General features: G+C 37.1%; 1 protein-coding gene across 1 annotated transcript in view; it reads left to right on the plus strand.

Annotated features, from left to right (window-relative positions):
* The window catches only part of ARAP2 (ArfGAP with RhoGAP domain, ankyrin repeat and PH domain 2), a gene marked incomplete at both ends in the record, with an annotated part of 211,369 nt that overhangs the window by 84,900 nt on the left and 103,163 nt on the right, over positions 1-23,306 (plus strand). Inside the window, 3 exons of the mRNA XM_080913098.1 lie at positions 18,308-18,490; positions 18,919-19,093; positions 19,490-19,624. Coding sequence (XP_080769224.1) covers positions 18,308-18,490; positions 18,919-19,093; positions 19,490-19,624 — 493 coding nt within the window. The remainder of the gene's footprint in view (positions 1-18,307; positions 18,491-18,918; positions 19,094-19,489; positions 19,625-23,306) is intronic.

Here is a 23,306-nt window from a genome sequence, read left to right on the forward strand (position 1 = left end):
TGAAAATAGCATATAGCTTCCTAAATTAGATAGCTATTTTTTTTTTTTTTCTCTCACAAGTTAAAAAAAACAAGAAATACATTCACATATTTTTTTTAATTTATTTTAAAAAACAAAGATAAAAGAAAAAAATTTAAACATTTTTGCTTAAATGTATACAAATACAATTGTGTGAATGCTTGGCTTTTTTTTTTCCTTTTATTTATTTATTTTTTTAAAGGTTTGATACTCTGCATTAAGGTCTTACTATTTACAATGAGCAAAAGTACATGTAAAACAGGGTGTAACCTGGAATTAGTCAACCTGTTCTTGGTGTGTAAAGATTGAGCATGACTTGGTTTTTTTTTTTTTTTCCTTTTTGTTTTATTTTGTTTTCAATTCTTTTTTTTTCTTGAACTTCACACTGTCTGTGAGTTGTTTCAGGGGCAGTGCAAGCCTCTGGGATTAGCATCCCACTATCAGTGACTGCATATTATGCCTGTTGTTTTGTGACTGGGTTATCTCACTCAGGATGATATTCTCTAGATGCAGCCATTTTCTTAAGAATTTGGTTAAGTCATTGTTTCTGATGGCTGAGTAGTATTTCATTGTGTAAATATACCACAATTTTTGTATCCATTCATCCACTGAAGGACATCTGGGTTCTTTCCAGTTTCTGGCTATTATAAATAGAGCTGCTATGAACATTGTGGTGCATGTATCTTTGTTGTATATTAAAGTGTCTCTGGGGTATATGCCCAGAAGCAGAATAGCTAGATCTTCAGGTAGTACTATGTCCAATTTTCTGAGGAATCGCCAGACTGATTTCCAGAGTGGTTGTATCAGTTTACAACCCCACCAACAGTGGAGGAGTGTTCTTCTTTCTCTGCATCCTCGCCAGAATCTGCTGTCATCTGAGTTTTGGATCTTGGCCAATCTGTCTGGTGTGAGGTGGAATCTCAGGGTTATTTTGATTTGCATTTCCCTGATGGCTAAAAACGTCTAGCACTTCCTTAGATGTTTCTCGGCCATTCAATATTCCTCAATTGAGAACGATTTTTTTTTTTTTAGCTCTGTACCCCATTTTTTAATAGGGTTGTTTGATTCTCTGGTGTCTAGCTTTTTGAGTTCTTTGTATACATTGGATATTAGGCCTATATCTGATGTAGAGTTGGTAAAGATCTTTTCCCATTCTGTTGGATGCCGTTTTGTTTTCTTGACAATGTCTTAGCCTTACAGAAACTTTGCAATCTCATTAAATCCCATTTGTCAATCTTTGACTTAGAGCTTGAGGCATTGGCGTTTTGTTCAGAACATTTTTTTTCCTGTGCCTATGTGTTCTAAGGTTTTCCCTACTTTCTCATCTAATAGTTTCAGTGTATCTGGTTTAATGTGGAGATCTTTGATCCACTTACACTTGAGCTTTGCACAAGAAGATAAGAAAGGGTCTATTTTCATTCTTCTGCATACTGAGTGCCAGTTGGACCAGCAATATTTGTTGAATATGCTGTCCTTTTTCCATTGAATGTTTACGGCTTCTTTGTCAAAAATCAGGTGACCATATACGTGATGGCTCATTTCTGGATCTTCTATTCTGTTCCATTGATCTACGTGCCTATTTCGGTACCAGTACCATGCAGTTTTCAGCACAATTGCCTTATAATATAGCTTGAGGTCATGGATAGTTATTCCCGCAAATGTTTTCTTGTTGTTGAGGATGGATTTTGCTATTCTAGGTCTTTTGTTATTCCAGATGAAATTGCACATTGATCTTTCCAACTCAATGAAGAATAGGGTTGGAATTTTGATGGGGATTGCATTGAATCTGTAAATTGCTTTTGGTAGAATGGCCATTTTTAAAATGTTGATCCTTCCAATCCATGAGCATGGGAGATCTTTCCATTTTCTGAGATCTCCTTCGATTCCTTCTTTAGAGGTTTGAAATTCTTGTCATACAGGTCTTTCACTTGCTTAGTTAGAGTCACGCCAAGGTATTTCCTAGTTTTTGTGACTATTGTGAATGGTATCTTATCCCTAATTCCTTTCTCCACATGTTTGTCCTTTGAATATAGTAAGGCTACTTATATGTTTGAGTTAATTTTGTATCTAGCCACTTTGAAGAACTTGTGTATCAGCTGTAGGAGTTCTCTGGTGGAATTTTTGGGGTCACTTAAGTACACTACCATGTCATCTACAAAGAGTGATGTTTTTACCTCTTCCTTACTGATGTGTATCCCCTTGATCTCCTTTTGCTGTCTAATTGCTCCAGCCAGGATTTCCAGTACTATGTGTAATAGGATAGGGGAGAGTGGACAGCATTGTCGAGTCCCAAATTTTAGTGGGATTGCTTTAAGTTTTTCACCATTATGTTTGATGTTGGCTGTTGGTTTGCTGTCTATTGCTTTTATTATGTTTAGGTATGGACCTTGGATTCCTGTTCTTTCCAAAACTTTTAACATTAAGGGGTGTTAAATTTTTTCAAATGCTTTCTCAGCATCTAGTGAGATGGCATGTGATTTTGTTCTTTGAGTTTGTTTTTTTGGTGGATTACATTGATGGATTTCCATATATTAAACCATCCCTGCATCCCAGGCATGAAGCCTGCTTGGTCATGGTGAATGATCCTTTTGATTTGTTCCTGGATTCAGTTTGCAAGGATTTTGTTGAGTATTTTTGCATCAATGTTCATAAGTGTGATTGTTCTTAAGTTCTCTTTCCTTGTAAGGTCTTTGTGTGGTTTAGGAATGATGGTCATTGTAGCCTCAAAAAATGAGTTAGGTAGTATTCCATCTGATTCTATCTTTTGGAATATTTTGGAGAGTATTGGTGTTATATCCGCAATAAATGTCTGATAAAATTCTGCACTGAACCCGTCTTGACATGGGTTTTTTTTTTGGTTGGGAGGCTTTTGATGACTTATTCTATTTCTTTAGGTGTTATGGGATTATTTAGATGGTTTACTTGTCCGGAACTTGTATCTGTCTAGGAATTCATCCATTTCCTCCAGATTTTTCAACTTTGTGGAGTATAGGTTTTTGTAGTAGGATCTGATGATTTCTTGAATTTCCTCAGTTTCAGTTGTTATGTTACCACTTTCCTTTCTGATTTTGTCAATTTGTATAATCTCTTTTTGCCCTCTAGTTAATCTGGCTAGGGGTTTATCAATCTTGTTGATTTTCTCAAAGAACCAGCTCTTGGTTTTGTTGATTCTTTCAATGGTTCTTTTTGTTCTATTTGGTCCATTTCTGCCCTAATTTTGATTATTTCTTGCCGTCTACTCTTCTTGGGTGTATCTGCTTCCTTTTGTTCTAGAGCTTTTAGCTGTGCTGTCAAGTTGCTGATGTATGCTCTCTCCAATTTCTTTTTGGAAGCACTCAGGGCTATGATTTTTCTTCTCAGTACTGCTTTCATTGCATCCCACAGATTTGGGTATGTTGTGTTTTCGTTTTCATTTAATTCTAGAAAATCCTTAACTTCTTTCTTTATTTCTTCTTTGACCCTGCTATCATTTAACAGAGCTTTTGTTCAGTTTCCATGTGTATTTGGGCTTTTTTTTTTTTTTTTTTTTTTTTTTTTTGTCTTTGTTTTTATTAAAGACCAGCCTTAGACCATGGTGATCTGAGTGGATGCATGGGAGTATTTCAATCTTCTTATATCGATTGAGGCTCATTCTGTGTCCAATTTTGTGGTCAATTTTCGAGAAGGTGCCATGGGGTGCTGAGAAGAAGGTATATTTTTTTACTTTTGGATGATATGTTCTGTAGATATCTGTTAATTCCAGTTGGTTCATAGTCTCTGCTAGTTTTACAGTGTCCTTGTTCAGTTTCTGTTTCAATGATCTGTCCATTGGAGAGAGTGGGGTATTAAAGTCTCCCACTATTATTGTGTGGGTTCAAATGTATTTTTTGAGCTTTAGTGGGGTTTCTTTTATGAATGTGGGTGCTTTTGAATTTGGATCATATATGTTGAGGATTGAGAGTTCCTTCTGACAGATTTCCCCGGTAATGAGTTAAAAGTGTCCTTCCTTATCTTTTTTGATACCTTTTTGTTGGAAATTTACTTTATTCCATATTAGAATGGCCACTGCAGCTTGGTTTTTGGGTCTGTTTGCTTTGAAGTTTTTTTTCCCATTCTTTTACTCTGAGATAGTGTCTGTCTTTGTCTCTTAGATGAGTTTCCTGTATGCAGCAAAACGCTAGATTTTGTTTATGTATCCAGTCCGGTAGCCTATATCTTTTTATTGGGGATTCCAGTCCATTTTTGTTAATAGATACCAAGGAATAGTGGTTTCTGTTTCCTGTTATCATTGCTTTAGTAGGTTGTGTTGTGTCTGTGGTTTTTTTTTTTTTTTGTATTCTTGCTTAGGAGTTTTCTTGATTTTACTAGGATATAGTTCCCCTCATTTTATTAGGTTTTCCACCTATAATTCCTTGTAGTGCTAGGTTTGTGGTCAGATATTGTGTAAATTTAGTTTAGTCTTGAAATATCTTCATCTCTCCATCTATGGTGATTGATAGTTTTTCTGGGTACAGCATCTTGGGCTGGCATTTGTGCTCTCTCAATGTCTTCATGATGTCTCTCCAGGCTCTTCTAGTTTTTATAGTCTCTGTTGAGAAATCGGGTGGGATTCTGATTTGTGTGCCTTTATATGTTACCTGACCTTTTTCCCTTACTGCTTTTACTATTTTTTCTTTGCTTTGGGCACTTGGTGTTTTGACTATTATTTGTCGGGAGGAATTTCTTTTCTGGTCCAACCTATTTGGAGTTCTAAAGGATTCTTTTATGCTCGTGGTAATCTTATTCTTAAGTGTAGGGAAATTTTCTTCTACAAATTTGTTGAAGATATTTACTGTGCCTCTTAGTTGATATTCTTTGCCCTCTTCTATTTCTATTATCCTTAGGTTTGGTCTTCTCATTGTGTCCTGGTTTGCCTGGACATTTTGGATTAGGAGCTTTTTGGTTTTTGCATCTTCTCTGGCTGTTTTGTCTATGTTTACAATGTTGTCTCGGCCCCCTCGATTCTCTCTTCCATCTCTTGTAGTCTATTGGAAATTCTTGCTTCTGTGACTCCTGATTTCTTTTCTAGGTGTTCTACCTCTAGGGTTATCTCTTTTCATGTTTTCTTTATTGTGTCAATTTCTGTCTTAAATTCCTTCTTCCATTCCTTCATCTCTTTGGTTCTGTTTTCCTCTAGTTCTTTGAGTTCTTTGTGTGTTTTTCTTGTTTCTTCTTTAAAAGCTTCTGATTCTTTTTGCTTTTCCTCCCGTTATTGTTTAAGGATCTCTATCAGAGTCTTGAGGTATGATTTTAGGTCTGCGTCTTCTTTTTCTGGAGTGTTTGGCATTCCAATGTTTGCTGTTATGGGAGAGCTTGGTACTGGTGTTGCCAGGTTGTCTTGGTTTCCTTGGGATATACTCTTTCGCTTTCCTCTTGCCATCTTGTTGTCAGTGATATGTTCTTACCTTTCCATTGTATCTGTCCTGTGTCCCTGTATCTCACTGGTCCAGGTGGCGGATGTTCTGAGCCCTGTTCTGTGCCCCTAAGCTGCTGGCTTAGAACAGAGGTCCCAGTGCTGGGTTCCTGGTCCCTGGGTCAGCAAGGGCAGGGGCGCGCTTTCCTATGCACTCGGCAGAGATCTCTCTGCTACCTGGCTGCCCGGATTGCTTTCTCACCAGTCTTTAAAACTTGGGGAACTGCTTGTCCAGGTGGTGGATCAGCTGAGCCCTGTTCTTCGCCCCCAAGTCGCCGGTGGGTACAGAGGTCCCAACGCTGTGTTCCTGGTCCCTGGATCAAGCAGGGCAGGGGCGCACTTCCATGCACAGATTTTTAAGGCATTTTGGCATAACACTATATGAATATATTTTTGTCAGTATTTAATTCTTTTAGACCTTTGAGAGCATGCCTTTATCTTACTAGTTACTACAAGCATAGAGTACATGTAGAACAGAATATAACCTAGAAACAGCCAGTGTTTTTTTGGCGTGTATAGATTAAACATAATAATTTTTCAATGCAAAAGAATTGCCACAAGGCTATACTATTACCTCTTGGATTATTAATGGTTTAAGGTCCAGGTGTACCACAGTCTGAGAGGGTGCTATACACTTATTGTTTTTTTTTTTTTTTTTTTTTTTTTTTTTTTTCTAAGAAGGACTGGGTCTCTCAGTTTTTGGCCTTTGTTTTTCTTGAGCTTCTTATGGTCTATGAGTAGTTACTGGAGTATTCAGAGCTTTCTGGAACTAGTATCCAATTATCAGTGACTGCATATTATCTATGTTCCTTTGTGTACTTTTGTGTTCATTTGGGTTACCTCACTCAGGATGATATTCTCTAGATGCATTTATTTTTTTTCTAGGAATTTCATAAAGTCATTGTTTCTAATAGCTGAGTAGTACTCTACTGTGTAAATATATCAGAACTTTTGTATTCATTTATCTACTGAAGGAAATCTGGGTTCTTTCCAGCTTTTGGCTATTATAAATTGGGCTGCTATGAATATTGTGGTACATGTGTTCTTATTGTATGTTGGAGCATCTCTAGGGTATATGCCCAGAAGTGTAGTAACTGAGTCTTCAGGTAGAACTATGTTCAATTTTCTATGGAACCACCAGACTGATTTTTGGTGTGGTTGTACCATATTACAACCCCACCAACAAAGTGTTCCTCTTTCTCCACATCCTCGCCAGCATCTACTATCATCTCAGTTTTGGATCTCAGCCATTCTCATTCCTATGAGTTGGAATGTGAGGGTTGTTTTGATTCGCATTTCTCTGATGACTAGGGATGTTGAGCACTTCCTTAGAGTCTTCTCAGCCATTCAATATTCCTCAATTGAGAATTATTTTTAGCTCTGTACCCCATTTTTTATAGGATTGTTTGATTCTCTGGTGTCTAACTTCTTGAGTTCTTTGTATATATTGGATATTAGACCTCTATCAAATATGGGATTTGTAAAGATCTTTCCAAATCTGTTGGCTGCCATTTTGTTTTCTTGATAGTGTCCTTAGCCTTACAGAAACTTTGAAATCTCATTAAGTCTCAATTCTCGATCTATGATCTTAGAGCACAAGGCATTGGTCTTCTATTCAGGAAATTTTCTCCTGTGCCTATGTGTTCTCAGGTTCTCCTTACTTTCTCTTCTGATAGTTTCAGTGTACCTGGTTTAATGTGAAGATTTTTAAACCACTTGAACTTGAGCTTTGTACAGGAGATAAGAAAGGATCTATTTTCATTCTTCTGCATGCTGACTGCCAGTTGAGCCAACACCATTTGTTGTAGAGTCTGTCCTTTTATCAATGAATGTTTTCAGCTCCTTTGACAAAAATCAAGTGACCATATGTTTGAGGGTTCATTTCTGGATCTTCTATTCTGTTGCTTGATCAACCTGCCTATCTCTGTACCAGTACCATGCAGTTTTTCACACAATTGCCTTGTAATATATCTTGAGGTCAGGGATGGTGATTTCCACAGATGTTTTCTTGTTGTTGAGGATGGATTTCGATAATCCAGGTTTTTTTTTTCAGATGAATTTGTGAATTGCTCTTTCCAACTCTATGAAAAATTGAGTTGGAATTTTGATGGGGATTGCTTTGAAACTGTAGATTGCTTTTGGTAAGATGACCATTTTTAAAATGTTGATCTTTCTAATCCATGAACATGGAGATCTTTCCATCTTCTGATATCTTCTTAAATTTCCTTCTTCAGAGATTTGAAGTTCTTGTCATACAGGTCATTCAGTTGCTTAGTTACAGTCACACTAAGGTATTTCATATTGTTTGTGACTATTGCGAAGGGTATCATTTCTCTAATATCTTTCTCAGCATGTTTTCCTTTGAGTAGAGGAAGGATACTAACTTGTTTGAGTTAATTTTATATACAGCCACTTTGCTGAAGTTGTTTATCAGCTATAAAAGTCCTCTGGTGGAATTTTTAGGGTCACTTAAGTATACTATCATGTTGTCTGAAAATAGTGATATTTTTTCTTCTTCCTTTCTGATTTGTATCCCTTTGATTTCCTTTTGCTGTCTAATTGCTCTGGCCAGGACTTCCACTACTATTTTGAATAGGTAGTGAAAGAGTGGGCATCTTTGTCTAGTCCCTGATTTTAGTGTGATTGGTTTAAGTTTTTCACCCTTAAGTTTCATGTTGGGTTTTGGTTTGCTGTATATTGCTTTTATTATGTTTATGTATGGGCCTTGGATTCCTGTTCTTTCCAAGTCTTTTAGCATGAAGGGTGTTGAATTTTGTCAAATGCTTTCTCAGCATCTAGTAAGATGACCATGTGGTTTTTTTTTTTTCAAGTTTGTTTATATGATGGATTATGTTGATGAATTTGAATATATTAAACAATCCTTGCATCCCAGGGATGAAGCCTACTTGATCACGGTGAATGATCATTTTCAGGTGTTCATGAATTCAGTTTGTGAGAATTTTGTTGAGTATTTTTGCATCAATGTTCTTAATGAAGATTGGCCTGAAGTTTCTTTTTGTGGTTTAGGAATGAGGTTTAGTGTGGCTTTGAAAAATAAGTTGGGTAGTGTTCCATCTGATTCTATTTTGTTGAATAGTTTGGAGAGTATTGGTATTTGGTTATCAATAAATTTATGGCAGCCAGAAAGGCGGCTCGAACAGGCTGAGAAACTGGTAAGTGGGAGACCTAGGCTGCGGGGGAGCAGAGGGATCTCTGCGGAGTACACACGGAAAGGGCACCCCCTGCCCTGACCTGCCCTGTCCTCCCCGATCCAGTGACCGGGAACAGGTCTTAGGAACTTCTGTTCCTACCCGGAGACGACTTCAGGACACAGAGCAGAGCCTGGCCCACCTGCCAGCCGGAAAGGTGGCTCGGAGAGGCTGAGCATCTGTGACCGGGAACAGATCTTAGGAACTTCTGTTCCCACCCATAGGTGACCTCAGTAGGCAGAGCGGAGCCTGGCCCAGCTGCCACCTGGAACCTGGGCTGCCGGAAAGTAGAGAGATCTCTGCGGAGTGCACACGGAAAGTGTACCAGGGACACAGACCAGATACAAGGGAAAGGCAAGAACATATCACTGACAACAAAATGGCAAGAGGAAAGAGAAAGAGTATATCCCAAGGAAACCAAGACAATCTAGCAACACCAGAACCCAGCTCTCCAATAGTAGCAAACATCGGAATTCCAAACACTCCAGAGAAAGAAGACACAGACCTGAAATCATGCCTCAAGACGCTGATAGAGTTACTTAAACAAGAAAGGGAGGAAAAGCAAAAAGATTCAGAAGCTTTTAAAGAAGAAACAAGAAAAACACTCAAAGAACTCAAAGAACGAGACGAAAACAGAACCAAAGAAATAAAGGAATGGAAGACGGAAATTAAAACAGAAATTGACACAATAAAGAAAGCGCTAAAAGAGATAACCCTAGAGTCAGAACACCAAAAAAAGAAATCAGGAGTCACAGAAGCAAGCATTTCCAACAGATTACAAGAGATCGAGGAGAGAATCTCGGGGGCAAAAGACAACATTGCAAACATAGACAAAACAGCCAGAGAAGATGCAAAAAACAAAAGGCCCCTAACCCAAAATGTCCAGGAAATACAAGACACAATGAGAAGACCAAACCTAAGGATAATAGGAATAGAAGAGGGAGAAGAGTATCAAATAAGAGGCACAGTAAATATCTTCAACAAAATCATAGAAGAAAACTTTCCTACCCTCAAGAATGAGATGACCACGAGCATAAACGAAGCCTTCAGAACTCCAAATAGGTTGGACCAGAAAAGAAATACCTCCCGACACATAATAGTAAAAACATCAAGTGCCCAAAGTAAAGAAAGAATACTAAAAGCAGTAAGGGAAAAAGGTCAGGTAACATATAAAGGCAGACCAATCAGACTCACACCCGATTTCTCAACAGAGACTATGAAAGCTAGAAGAGCCTGGACAGACATCATGCACTCCTTAAGAGAGCACAAGTGCCAGCCCAAGCTGCTACACCCAGCAAAACTATCAATCACCATCGATGGAGAGACAAAGATATTTCAAGACAAATCAAAATTCACACAATATCTGACCACAAACCCAGCACTACAACGAATTATAGGTGGAAAACCCAATACAAGGAGGGAAAATTCAGCCTAGTAAAAACAAGAAAACTCCTAAACAAGAAAACTAAAAGAAGAAAAAAACACAGACACAACTCAACCCAAAAAAGCAAAAATGGCAGGAAACAGAAACAATTATTCCTTGATATCTATTAACATAAATGGTCTCAACTCCCCAATAAAGAGACATAGACTATCAGACTGGATACAAACAAAATCCAGCCTTTTGCTGCATACAGGAAACTCATCTCAGAGACAGAGACAGACACTATCTCAGAGTAAAAGAATGGGAAAAAAACTTCCAAGCAAACAGCTCCAAGAAGCAAGCTGGAGTGGCTATTCTAATATCGAATAAAGAAAATTTCCAACCAAAAGTTATCAAAAAAGATAAAGAAGGACACTTTTTACTCATTACCGGGGAAATCTGTCAGGAGGAACTCTCAATCCTTAACATATATGCTCCAAATAAAAAATCACCCACATTCATAAAGGAAACTCTACTTAAGCTCAAAAAATACATTTCATTCCACACAATAATAGTGGGAGACTTTAACCCCCCACTCTCACCAATGGACAGATCAGGGAAACAGAAACTGAACAAGGACACTGAAAAACTAGCAGAGACTTTGAACCAACTAGAATTAATAGATATATACAGAACATACTATCCTAAAGTAAAAGAATACACCTTCTTCTCATCACCCCATGGCACCTTCTCGAAAATTGACCACATAATTGGACACAGAACGAGCCTTCATCGATATAAAAAGATTGAAATACTCCCATGCATCCTCTCAGATCACCATGGTCTACGGCTGGTCTTTAACAACAACAAAGATAATAAAATGCCCACATACACATGGAAACTAAACAATGCTCTGTTAAAGGATAGCAGGGTCAAAGAAGAAATAAAGAAAGAAATTAAGGACTTTCTAGAATTCAACGAAAATGATAACACAACATACCCAAACCTATGGGATGCAATGAAAGCAGTATTGAGAGGAAAACTCATTGCCCTAAGTGCTTCCAAGAAGAAACTGGAGAGAGCTCACATCAGCAACCTGACAGCACAGCTAAAAGCCTTAGAACAAAAGGAAGCAGATATACCCAAAAAGAGTAGACGGCAAGAAATAATCAAAATTAGGGCAGAAATAGACCAAATAGAAACAAAAAAAACCATTGAAAAAATCAACAAAACCAAGAGTTGGTTCTTTGAGAAAATCAACAAGATTGATAAACCCCTAGCCAGACAAACTAAAGGGCAAAGAGAGAGTATCCAAATTAACAAAATCAGAAAGGAAAGTGGTGACATAACAACTGAAACTAAGGAAATTCAAGAAATCATCAGATCCTACTACAAAAACTTATACTCCACAAAATTGGAAAATCTGGAGGAAATGGACGAATTCCTAGACAGATACAAGGTCCCAAAGTTTAACCAGGACCAGGTAAACCATCTAAATAACCCTATAACACCTAAAGAAATAGAAGAAGTCATCAAATGCCTCCCAACCAAAAAAAGCCCAGGTCCAGACGGGTTCAGTGCAGAATTTTATCAGACATTTATTGGGGATATAACACCAATATTCGCCAAACTATTCCAAAAGATAGAATCAGATGGAATATTACCCAACTCATTTTTTGAGGCTACAATAACCCTTGTACCTAAGCCACACAAAGACCCTACAAGGAAAGAGAACTTCAGACCAATCTCACTTATGAACATTGATGCAAAAATACTCAACAAAATCCTTGCAAACCGAATCCAAGAACACATCAAAACCATCATTCATCATGACCAAGTAGGCTTCATCCCTGGGATGCAGGGATGGTTCAACATAAGGAAATCCATCAATGTAATCCACCATATAAACAAACTTAAAGACCAAAATCACATGGTCATCTCACTAGACGCTGAGAAAGCATTCGACAAAATCCAACACCCCTTCATGTTAAAAGTCCTGGAAAGAACAGGAATCCAAGGCCCATATTTAAACATAATAAGAGCAATATACAGCAAACCAACAGCCAACATCAAACTTAATGGCGAGAAACTTGAAGCAATCCCACTAAAATCAGGGACTCGACAAGGCTGCCCACTCTCTCCCTACCTATTCAACATAGTACTGGAAGTCCTGGCTGGAGCAATTAGACAGCAAAAGGAGATCAAGGGGATACAAATTGGAAAGGAAGAGATACAAACATCACTCTTTGCCGATGACATGATAGAGTACTTGAGTGACCCCAAAAATTCCACCAGAGAACTCCTACAGCTGATAAACAAGTTCAGCAAAGTGGCCGGATACAAAATTAACTCAAACAAATCAGTAGCCTTCCTATACTCAAAGGACAAACATGTGGAGAAAGAAATTAGGGAAAAGGTACCCTTCACAATTGTTACAAAAACTATGAAATACCTTGGTGTGACTCTAACTAAGGAAGTGAAGGACCTGTATGACAAGAACTTCAAACCTCTAAGGAAAGAAATTGAGGAGGATCTCAGAAAATGGAAAGCTCTCCCATGCTCATGGATTGGAAAGATCAACATCTTAAAAATGGCCATCCTACCAAAAGCAATCTACAGATTCAATGCAATCCCCATCAAAATTCCAACCCAATTCTTCATGGAATTGGAAAGATCAATGTGCAATTTCATATGGAATAACAGAAGACCTAGAATAGCGAAATCCATCCTCAATAACAAAAAAACATCTGTGGGAATCACTATCCCTGACCTCAAGCTATATTACAAGGCAATTGTGCTGAAAACTGCATTGTACTGGTACAGAAATAGGCACGTGGATCAATGGAATAGAATAGAAGATCCAGAAATGAGCCCTCATGTATATGGTCACCTGATTTTTGAAAAAGGAGCAGTAAACATTCAATGAAAAAAGGACAGCCTATTCAATAAATGGTGCTGGTCCAACTGGCACTCAACATGCAAAAGAATGAAAATAGACCCGTTCTTATCTCCTTGTACAAAGCTCAAGTGTAAGTGGATTAAAGATCTCCACATTAAACCAGATACACTGAAACTATTAGATGAGAAATTAGGGAAAACCTTAGAACACATAGGCACAGGAGAAAATTTCCTGAACAAAACACCAATGGCTCAAGCTCTAAGGTCAAAGATTAACAAATGGGACTTAATGAGATTGCAAAGTTTCTGTAAGGCTAAGGACATCGTCAAGAAAACAAAACGGAAACCAACAGAATGGGAAAAGATCTTTACCAACACCACATCAGATAGAGGCCTAATATCCAAGGTGTACAAGGAACTCAAAAAGCTAGACACCAGAGAATCAAATAACCCTATTAAAAAATAAGGTACAGAGCTAAGCAAATCATTTTCAGTTGAGGAACACCGAATGGCCGAAAAACATTGAGGAAGTGCTCGACATCCTTAGGCATCAGGGAAATGCAAATCAAAACAACCCTAAGATTCCACCTCACACCAGTCAGATTGGCCAAGATCCAAAACTCAGATGACAGCAGATGCTGGCGAGGCTGTGGAGAAATAGGAACACTTGTCCACTGTTGGTGGGGTTGCAAGCTAATACAACCACTCTGGAAATCTGTCTGGCGATACCTCAGAAAATTGGATATAGTACTACCTGAAGACCCAGCCATTCCACTTCTGGGCATATACCCCAGAGTCACTTTAATACACAAAAAAGATATATGCACCACAATGTTCATAGCGGCTCTATTTATAATAGCCAGAAGCAGGAAGCAACCCAGATGTCCTTCAGAAGACGAATGGATACAAAAATTCTGGTAGATATACACAATGGAATACTACTCAGCCACCAGAAACAATGACTTAACCAAATTCTTAAGAAAATGGCTGCATCTAGAGAATATCATCCTGAGTGAGATAACCCAGTCACAAATGAACAGACATACTATGCAGTCACTGATAGTGGGATGCTAACCCCAGAGGCTTGCACTCCCCCAGAAACAACTCACAGACTGTATGAAGTCCAAGAAATAAAGAAAACAAAAAATATACATATATTCACAAAACAAGAAGACTTTGACTATTTCCATGTTGCGTTTTGTTTTGCATGTACTTTACGCTTATTGCAACTAGTACGTTTTCAATGCATACTGTCAAGCCCTTGAAAAAAATCAAGTACTGACTAAAAAACATATTCACATGGTTTTATGTAAAATTTATTTTAATGTCTGAAAAAACAGTACTGACAAAAATGTATAATTTTAAGCAAAAAATGTTTAAAATCTTTACATTTATCTTTGTTTTGCAAAATAAAGTCGTTTAAAAAAAAAGAAAGAAGATATTGGCAGAGTGGTGGGTTTCCACAAATAATATTTGTCTATATTTTCAAACTGACAGATTGTGATGGTTTTGTTCTCTTTTCTGTATTTTCCTAGTTTACAAAAAAAAAGTATTTAAAACGACGTAAATATAAATAGCACCCAGTGTGTTTCACGCTTAAAAAAAATAAATAAATAAATTTATGATATAAATCTGCACTGAGACCATCTGGTCCTGAGGTTTTTTTTTTTTTTTTTTTGGTTTTTTGTTTGTTTGTTTTTTTTGGGAGGCTTTTGATGGCTGCTTTTTAAGTGTTTTGAGATTATTTAGATAGTTTACCTAGTCCTGGTTTAACTTTGGTATCTGGTATCTGTCTAGGAACTCATCCATTTTCTCTAGATTTTTCAGCTTTGTTGAGTATAGGCTTTTTTAGTAGGATCTGATGATTTCTTGAATTTCCCCAGTTTCAGTTGTTATGACTCCACTTTCCTTTCTGATTTTGCTAATTTTGATACTCTCTCTTTGTCCTCTAGTTAGTCTGGCTAAGGGTTTATTGATCTTGTTAATTTTCTCAAAGAACCAGCTCTTGCTTCTTTTGATTCTTTGAATGTTTTTTTTTTTCATTTCTATTTGGTTAATTTCTGCTCTGCGTTTGATTATTTCTTGCTGTCTACTCTTTTTGGTGTATCTTCTTTTTGTTCTAGAGCTGTCTTCCTTTGGTTTTCATGCTCAGTTATTTTCTTGCTTTTTCTAGGATGTAATTTCCCTCCTTGTATTAGTTTTTTCATCTATTATTCTTTTTAGGGCTGGATTTATGGTCAGATGTTGTATAAATTTAGTTTTGTCCTGGAATATCTTGTTCTCCCCATCTGTGGTAATTGAGAGTTTTGCTGATGATAGTAGCCTGCTTTAACACATGTGTTATCTTTGGGTCTGTATGATTCCTGTTCTGGATCCTCTAGATTTAATAGTCTCTGTTGAGAATTCGGGTGTAATTCTAATTGGTCTGCCTTTATATGTTACATGACCTTTTTCCCTTACTGCTTTTAGTATTCTTTCCTTGTTTTGAACACTTGGCATTTTGACTATTATGTGTTGGGAGGAATTTGTTTTCTGGTTCAATCTATTTGGAGTTCTGTAGGCTTCTTTTATGCTCATTTTCATCTCATTCTTAAGAGTAGAAAATGTTTCTTCTATGATTTTGGTGAAAATATTTACTGTGCCTCTTAGTTGATTTCTTTGCCCTCTTCTATTCCTATTATTCTTAGGTTTGGTCTTCTCATTGTGTCCCGGATCTCCTGTACATTTTGGGTTAAGAGCTTTTTAGTTTTTGCATGTTCTTTGAATGTTTTGTCTGTTTTTAATGTTGGCTTCAGCCCTTGAGATTCTCTTTTCCATCTCTTGTAGTCTGTTGGAGATGCTTGCATCTGTGAGTCGTGATTTCTTTTTTAGTTTTTACATCTGTGGGGTTGTCTCTTTTTGTGTTTTCTTTATCATTTCTATTTCCATTTTCAATTCCTTCATCTCTTTGGTTTTGTTTTCTTGTAGTTCTTTGAGTTTTTTGAGTGTTTTTCGTGTTTCCTCTTTAAAAGCTTCTGTTTATTTATGGTTGTTTTCCCATACTTTTTAAAGAGAGTTATTCATGGTCTTATTGAAGATCTCCATCATCATCTTGAGATATGATTTCAGGTTTGAGTCTTCTTTTTCTGGAGTGTTTGGCAATCTACTGCTTGCAGTGTTGGGAGAGCTGGGATCTTATGTTGCCAGGTTATCTTGTTTTCCATTGCTTAAGTTCATTCATTTTCCTCTTGCCATCTTGTCATCCCTGGTTATATGTGGTCTTGTTGTCAGTGACTTGTACCTGTATCTCCTGTGGATCTGAGGGCCCGTGGGCTCAGGAAGAAAATTGCTTCTGAGTGTTCAGCTTTTGTGGGCAACAGTGAGTTCTGGTGGCAGGTACTCAGTTGTCTTTGTGGTCTCAGGTGGGGGAGCTCTTGTGAGGCTGCTCTGGGAGCTTGGCCCTTTGCCCACTGGTCCTGAGAACTAGTGATGGGGATCTGACTCTTTCTTCATGCTGTCATATACCCTTTCCAGTGAGTACAGCACTCTCTGCTGAGAACTCTTGGTGTGCCCTCCCTGGGTCTTTGTGTCAGGTTCACCTCTGGTCCAGGTGTAAAAGTACCCATGGAACTGATATTCCAGAACCGCCTTCACCAGGCAGATCAGTATTTTCTTTTACACAATCCTTGGCACCACTTCCAAGCACTCTCTGTGCTCTGGGTACTCACTGTACAACATCACTAGGTCTGTATCCAGGTTACCTGCTGGTCTAGGTGTCAGAGCACCTGGGTGTCTGGTCTGGGAGCACAGCCATTTTTGGTGGATCTGGATACTCTCTTACTGTGGGCCAGAAAGGAACTTATGCCACAAGCATCCCCTGCAAGCACTGTCTGTGTTCTGGGTGCTCTGGCTACAGCCTCCCCAGGCCTGTGCCCCAGATTATCTGCTGGTCCAAGTGGCAGAGCTTCTGGCTCTCTGGTCTGCAAGCACAGCCTTTACTGGCAGATCTGGATACTCTCTTACTGATGATCTATGTGGCAGAGCACCTAGATTCCTATTTTTAAAATAAAGACTACAAGAACTTTAATGATACCCAGAATGTAAAAATGTGACCACTCTCAAGAAATTGATAACTCAGTTTCTTTTCTTTAATCCTTATGGAAAAGTATTAGAACAGGGAATGAACAAAGGCAGCAAACGTTAGTATTTTCTATCTGGGCTGAACCTGATCATTATCCGACCAGGTCTGTCTCACTGTTTTTTGTCACCATTTCCTCTCCTGTTCTGCTTTCTCTTGTTGACACAGACTACTTGCTCAACCATTTAAATAGATTTGTCTTAACATGAGTTTGGAGAGTAAGACTACTTTCATTGCATTTGTGTGGCCTGTGGTTGGTTTCTCAGATGATGTTGCATTAGAAATAGTGTCTCATGTTGACCTCATTCAGGATGATAGCTTCAAGCTCCATCTATTTACCTAGGAATTTCATGAACGAAATTTCATTGTTTTTAATAGCTGAGCAGTACTCCATTGTGTATATGTACCACGATTTCTGTATCCATTCCTCTGTTGAAGGACATCTGGGTTCTTTCCAGATTTTGGTTATTATAAATAAGGCTGCTATGAACATGGTAGAACATGTGTCCTTATTAGATGTTGGAGGTTCTTTTGGGTATATGACCAGGAGTGGTATAGCTGGGTCCTCAGGTAGTACAATATACAATTTTCTGAGGAACTGCCAGAATGATTTCCAGAGTTGTTGTACCAGTTTACAATCCCACCAACAGTGGAGGAGTGTTCCTCTTTCTCAACATTCTTGCCAGCATCTGCTATCACCTGAGTTTTTGATCTAAGCCATTCTGACTGGTGTGAGATGGAATCTCAGGGTTGTTTTGATTTGCATTTCTCTAATAACTACGGATGTTGAACATTTCTTTAGGTGCTTCTCAGCCATTGAGTATTCCTCAATTGAGAATTTTTTGTTTTGCTCTGTATTACATTTTTTTTCATAGGATTATTTGATTCTCTAGAGTCTAACTTCTTGAGTTCTTTGTATATATTAGATCCTAGCCCTCTTTCAGATGTACAATTGGTAAAGGTTTTTTCCCAATGTGTTGGTTGCAGTTTGGTGAGGGAGCACCTTCATGGATGCAGTGGGAGGGGAAGGGGAGATGGAATTGTGGGAAGAGGATAACATCTAAAATGTAAATGTAGAGAATATCCAATAAAAAATTTAAAAAAAATAAAAGAAATGGCATCACATGTCTCGTCCCCTGCTTTGAGAGTTTAGGATTTTACACTTTTTAAATATTTTATATTGAATGGTGGTTTGGTTTAGAATTGGAATCAATTTTGAAGATTCAAGTACATTTAACAAAATTGTACATTTTTCCCCTTTTTCATTCTAGCTATTTATCATCATTGGAAACAAGAGAGCAAATGACTTTTGGGCTGGGAACCTTCAAAAAGATGAAGAATTGCAGATGGATTCACCAGTAGAAAAGAGAAAAAACTTTATTACTCAGAAATACAAAGAAGGAAAATTTAGAAAGACCCTTTTAGCATCTCTGACCAAAGAAGAATTAAATAAGGTGAATAAAATATAGTACTATAAATAAACTTAAATGTCATATCAGTATATGTCAGCATTCAGTGTAGATCTATATTCAGTGGATATTCTATTATCTATTCAGTGGATACTATATTATGGACATTCGATATGTTATAAATTTCTCATCACTACCCATTATAAAATATTATCACACAATTCTTCCAAAGCATCCATGATGAACTGTAAGGTTCAGAAGGAGAACATCCTTCAACTAAGGCAGTGAACTGATACTTTGAGGCTTTGACTTATAACTTTAATCCATGCATAGTGGACCTTTGGTTGCGTACTGCTGATTGATGTTGAAGTTTTAATAAGGAATGCACATTTTTTGCACACATTATCAGACTTGCATTTCTTTTAAGAGTTGGACTCACATTCACTTTATTTAAACGTTCTTTTAATGGACAGGCCCTGTGTGCTGCAGTAGTGAAGCCAGATGTGCTGGAAACAATGGCCCTGCTGTTCAGTGGAGCAGACGTCATGTGTGCAACTGGAGACCCTGTGCACAGTACCCCCTACCTGCTGGCCAAAAAAGCTGGGCAGAGTCTACAAATGGAATTTCTCTATCATAACAAGTTATCAGGTTTGTCTGTCACCCTATACTAACTGCTGTTTTTAGATATAGATAAAAAAATGAGGCACAAATATACTTGTCTTCAACCAGGAAAAATATGAAATCAGTAAAGTGCAGCTTTATAGCAGAAAAAAAGTATAGGATGCATGTCTTTTATAATCTTTTAATCTTATAAATGGAAGATTAAAATAGTTAATTCCACATCATCATTTCTTCCAAAACTAAATAAGATTTTCATATTTGAATAATAAATATGGCTTAAATGTGTGCTTTTTTGCAAATTTTACACAAAGTGAAATCTCTATTTGTTCATAAATCAGGACCTATTTTTCTTCTAATTCAAAACTTGATCAGAAATTCCTAAAGAAAGGGGAACTTTATAATGTTTTGGATTCACTTTTCTAGATTTTCCTCAGTACGATGTTCATTCTGAAGCTGGATCAAGTCAGGAGGCTGCACAGTCTACTTTCCTCTGTGACTTCTTATATCAGGCCACCGCCTCAGCCTCTAGAGTCTCCACAGAGAAGAAGCTGCTTGAAGGTATCCTTTCTGCTCCTCTTAGATTGTATTTCTGGATAAAACATTTTTACCTGGCATTTGTTCATCTGTAGTTATTATTTAACTGTTAAATCATTGTAGTATAATTATCCCAAATCATAAATGCTTTAGACCAGAATTGTTTCTAATTTCACTTTTTTTTGTTTAGGTTTGAGAATATTTTATAGCCTTTACCAATTAAATGTGCCCAATCTAAAAAAGATTTTAAAAATCCTAAATTTGGGGGAAATTGAGTCTGCACTAAGATTTTTTTCAGATGTTTGGAACATTGAATTTCAAATTTATTGATAAACTATGTTTAAGTTTTATTTAATTAAATTCACATTATCCACAAAACAAAATTAAGGTTAAATCGTGCATCATTAGATTTTTCTGAGAAAATAATTCTCTCTTGTTAGTTGTTCTTTAAGGACTTTGTGCTCAGTAGTTTGAGGCTACATAGTCTTGATGAAGCTGATAGATTAGACTTCAAGGGAAGAAGGAAGGGGCTGTTCAGCAACTCAATCCTGACTGTTAAAGCCTTTTATTCTTGACAACAATCTTGATAGCATGGTAGGGAAGAATACAATTTTCTACTTTATATTTACATGGTTGTTTTATTCCTCAATGATGCAATGATTTTCATTCTTTTTTCAAACTTGACCTATGGTGTAATAATTGACTAGTTTTACAACAGGTTTGCAAGAGTAACCCATACATCAAATCTAACAATTACTAAAATTTTTGCATAATACCAAAAACAAAGTGCTTGCCAATGCTTTTTCCAATTTCTCAATTATTCTAGAGGCATTTTTTTTTCCAATTTGGAAAATTTTTCTAAAAGCAATTTGTAGCAGAGATCTAAGGTTAAGTTATATAGTACACTAGAAATTATTTCATTTAAAAATAATTCCTGGCAAGTATTCTTTGAATGTGTTTGTCTGTCTAACTTCTCAGCATGTTTTATAGATTTACACTCAAAACAGAATTTGGTGACACCAGACCAGCTCTGGTCTCCATCAGAGCCTCCCTGTGCTGGTTACCACCTTTTTTTCCTTTATGTTGGTCCTAACTTCCTTATACAGTATTTTTTTTTTTTTAGTATAAAGAAACAGACTTAATTACTTTCATAATAAAAATCAGTTCCTCTTCATCCATTGCTCAAGGGCAGAGAACAGGATCCCACTGCTGACTGCATCCTGTGTTTAGGACCTGTCCTCTTCAGGACATTGCTTGTAAACTCCCATGCCTGGCCCCATAGTTTCCTCTGTTTTAGGAAAGTCTCTATTCTTTACCCCTGTCCTATCTGAATGTCATATTTCCAGGGCCATTTTCATTGACACAAGGTCTTTTATTAACCTTCCCCAAATACTCTCCATACTGTAATATCATCATCTTCTAAGAAGGCAGTATACTCCCAGCATGCCACTTATGAAGTCGAATGTACCCATTTCTTCAATTTCTTATTTATTCCTTCCCAGGGGAGTGAAGATTCATTTATACTTTCTCAGTTTTGTTTGAGTTCACTAAGTATTTGGTGCCCAAATCAGTGTTACCACACAATAAATAGCTGTTGAATGAGTAACTATACATTTAAGAAAGTAACTAGCAGCTTACAAATATCTAAGTCACTTATCAGTAGTCTTTGATTATATGAATGTTTGGAACATAAACCAGTGGTATGACTAGAGTATGAATTATGAATAATTATTCATAAATTATGAATAATCAACTAAGATTGAAAATAAATGAATAAAATGAGAAAAATACATAAAATTCCTACAACACCTAATTTATAACTTGAACTTCATATTTCCATTGGAAAACATGATATGCAGGGTTTAGTATTTTCTGAGATTCAGGCAGACAATGAGAGTCTTGTCATGCATATCTCCATTTCCACACAGATATGGGGAACCTCACAAATTTCAAGATTTAGTTACTGGCATAAAGCATATTAGTTAAGAAAGAGCGACCTCAAGAAGCACAAGCTGAACTCTGAAGAAGCATATCTTTCTGGCCTCTCAAGATCTGGCAGTGCCTTCTGTTGTTGAATGCCAGCTTTACAGAAGGAAAAATGAATTGTGTGGAAAGATGTAGAGATTAAAGTGTGGCTGTCTCCTTTGCCTTTGAAAGGCAAGCACTGGACAGTACTGCTCTATCAGCCCTTGTCAGCACAGGGAAGAAAACGCAATGATTAAAATCTTAGACAGGAGTCTGGAAAGACTAGTAAGACCTTAATGCAGAGTATCAAACCTTAAAAAAAAAAAAAAAGAGAAAGAAAAAGCCAAGCACTGACAAAAATATATTTGTATAAATTTATGCAAAAATGTTTAAATTTTTTTCTTTTATCTTTGTTTTTTAAAATTAAGTTTAAAAAAAAAGAAAAAAAAAAAAAAAAAGAAAATGCTTGCATTCTTCAGAGTTGCAAGGCTGTGTGTGCATTGTTAGTTCAGCTTTTCCCCATCTCAAGTCCTTGTAGGTCTTGTTTATGAAGACAGATCTGTATTTTGCTTTATTCTTTTCTCAGCTTAGTGTTCATGAAAAGAAAGATTGATAGCCCTTGTTAAACCTCCATGCAGAGCTGAATAATAGCATCCTGGTTTTGTTTTCCGTTTTCCTTTTTCAGCCCTGGGTTTCCCCTGGTAGCTGGTTTTGATTACTCTGAGCAGCCCTTGCTTTCTAAAGAGAAAGTGGTTGATAGGGTTTACCAGATACTCCTATTTTCATTCTGTTTCTATTTCTATTCTTATTCTGCATTAAGGTCTATTTAATTTCTTTTTTTAATAGAAAACCTTTACTTTAAAAAACAAAGATAAATGTACAAATTTTCAGCATTTTTTCATAAAAGTATACATATACATTTTTAAGGTTGTAATTAAGTATTTTTGGGTACATATGCATACACACACACACATATATATATATATATATATATATATATATATATATATAACAATAATATAGGAAAAGAGGCTATTAATTTGAGGGGATAGGAGAGAAACTGGGAGGGGCTGTAGGGAGGAAAGGTGGATGGGATACAGATCTATTTTAATTAAATGAACTTCACACAGTCTGTTTCTGGGGTGTTCAGAGCTTTCTGGGGTTAGTATCCCATTATCAGTGACTGCATATTATGTCTGTTCTTTTGTGACTGGGTTATCTCACTCAGGATGATATTTTCTAGATGCATCCATTTTCTTAAGAATTTCGTTAAGTCATTATTTCTGATAGCTAAGTATTACAACTTTGTGTAAATGTACCACAATTTTTGTATCCATTCATCTACTGAAGGGCATCTGGGTTCTTTCCAGCTTCTGGCTATTATAAATAGAGCTGCAATGAACATTGTGGTGCATGTATCTTTGTTGTATGTTGGAGCTGCTCTGGGGTAAATGCCCAGAAGTGGAATAACTGGGTCTTCAGGTAATACTATGTCCAGTTTTGTGAGGAAACACCAAACTCTTAAGTAGGACACTATGGACATTGCAGATTCTGAACACTCCTTTTTTATCCTTCTGAATTAGTGGATTTGTGTTTTTGGTCTGCATGTGCTGTCCTCACAGTACTCTGTGCAGACATCAATTGTTGTGGTTCCAGAGTTGCTTTGAAGTTTTTTAACTCATGAATTGGCCTGCTTCTATGGTCACCAGTATCACATTTATTTTCGTCTGGTACATTCTTT

The sequence above is a fragment of the Micromys minutus genome (genome assembly GCF_963924665.1).
Source record: "Micromys minutus genome assembly, chromosome: 1".
Classification (NCBI taxonomy): Eukaryota; Metazoa; Chordata; class Mammalia; order Rodentia; family Muridae; genus Micromys; species Micromys minutus.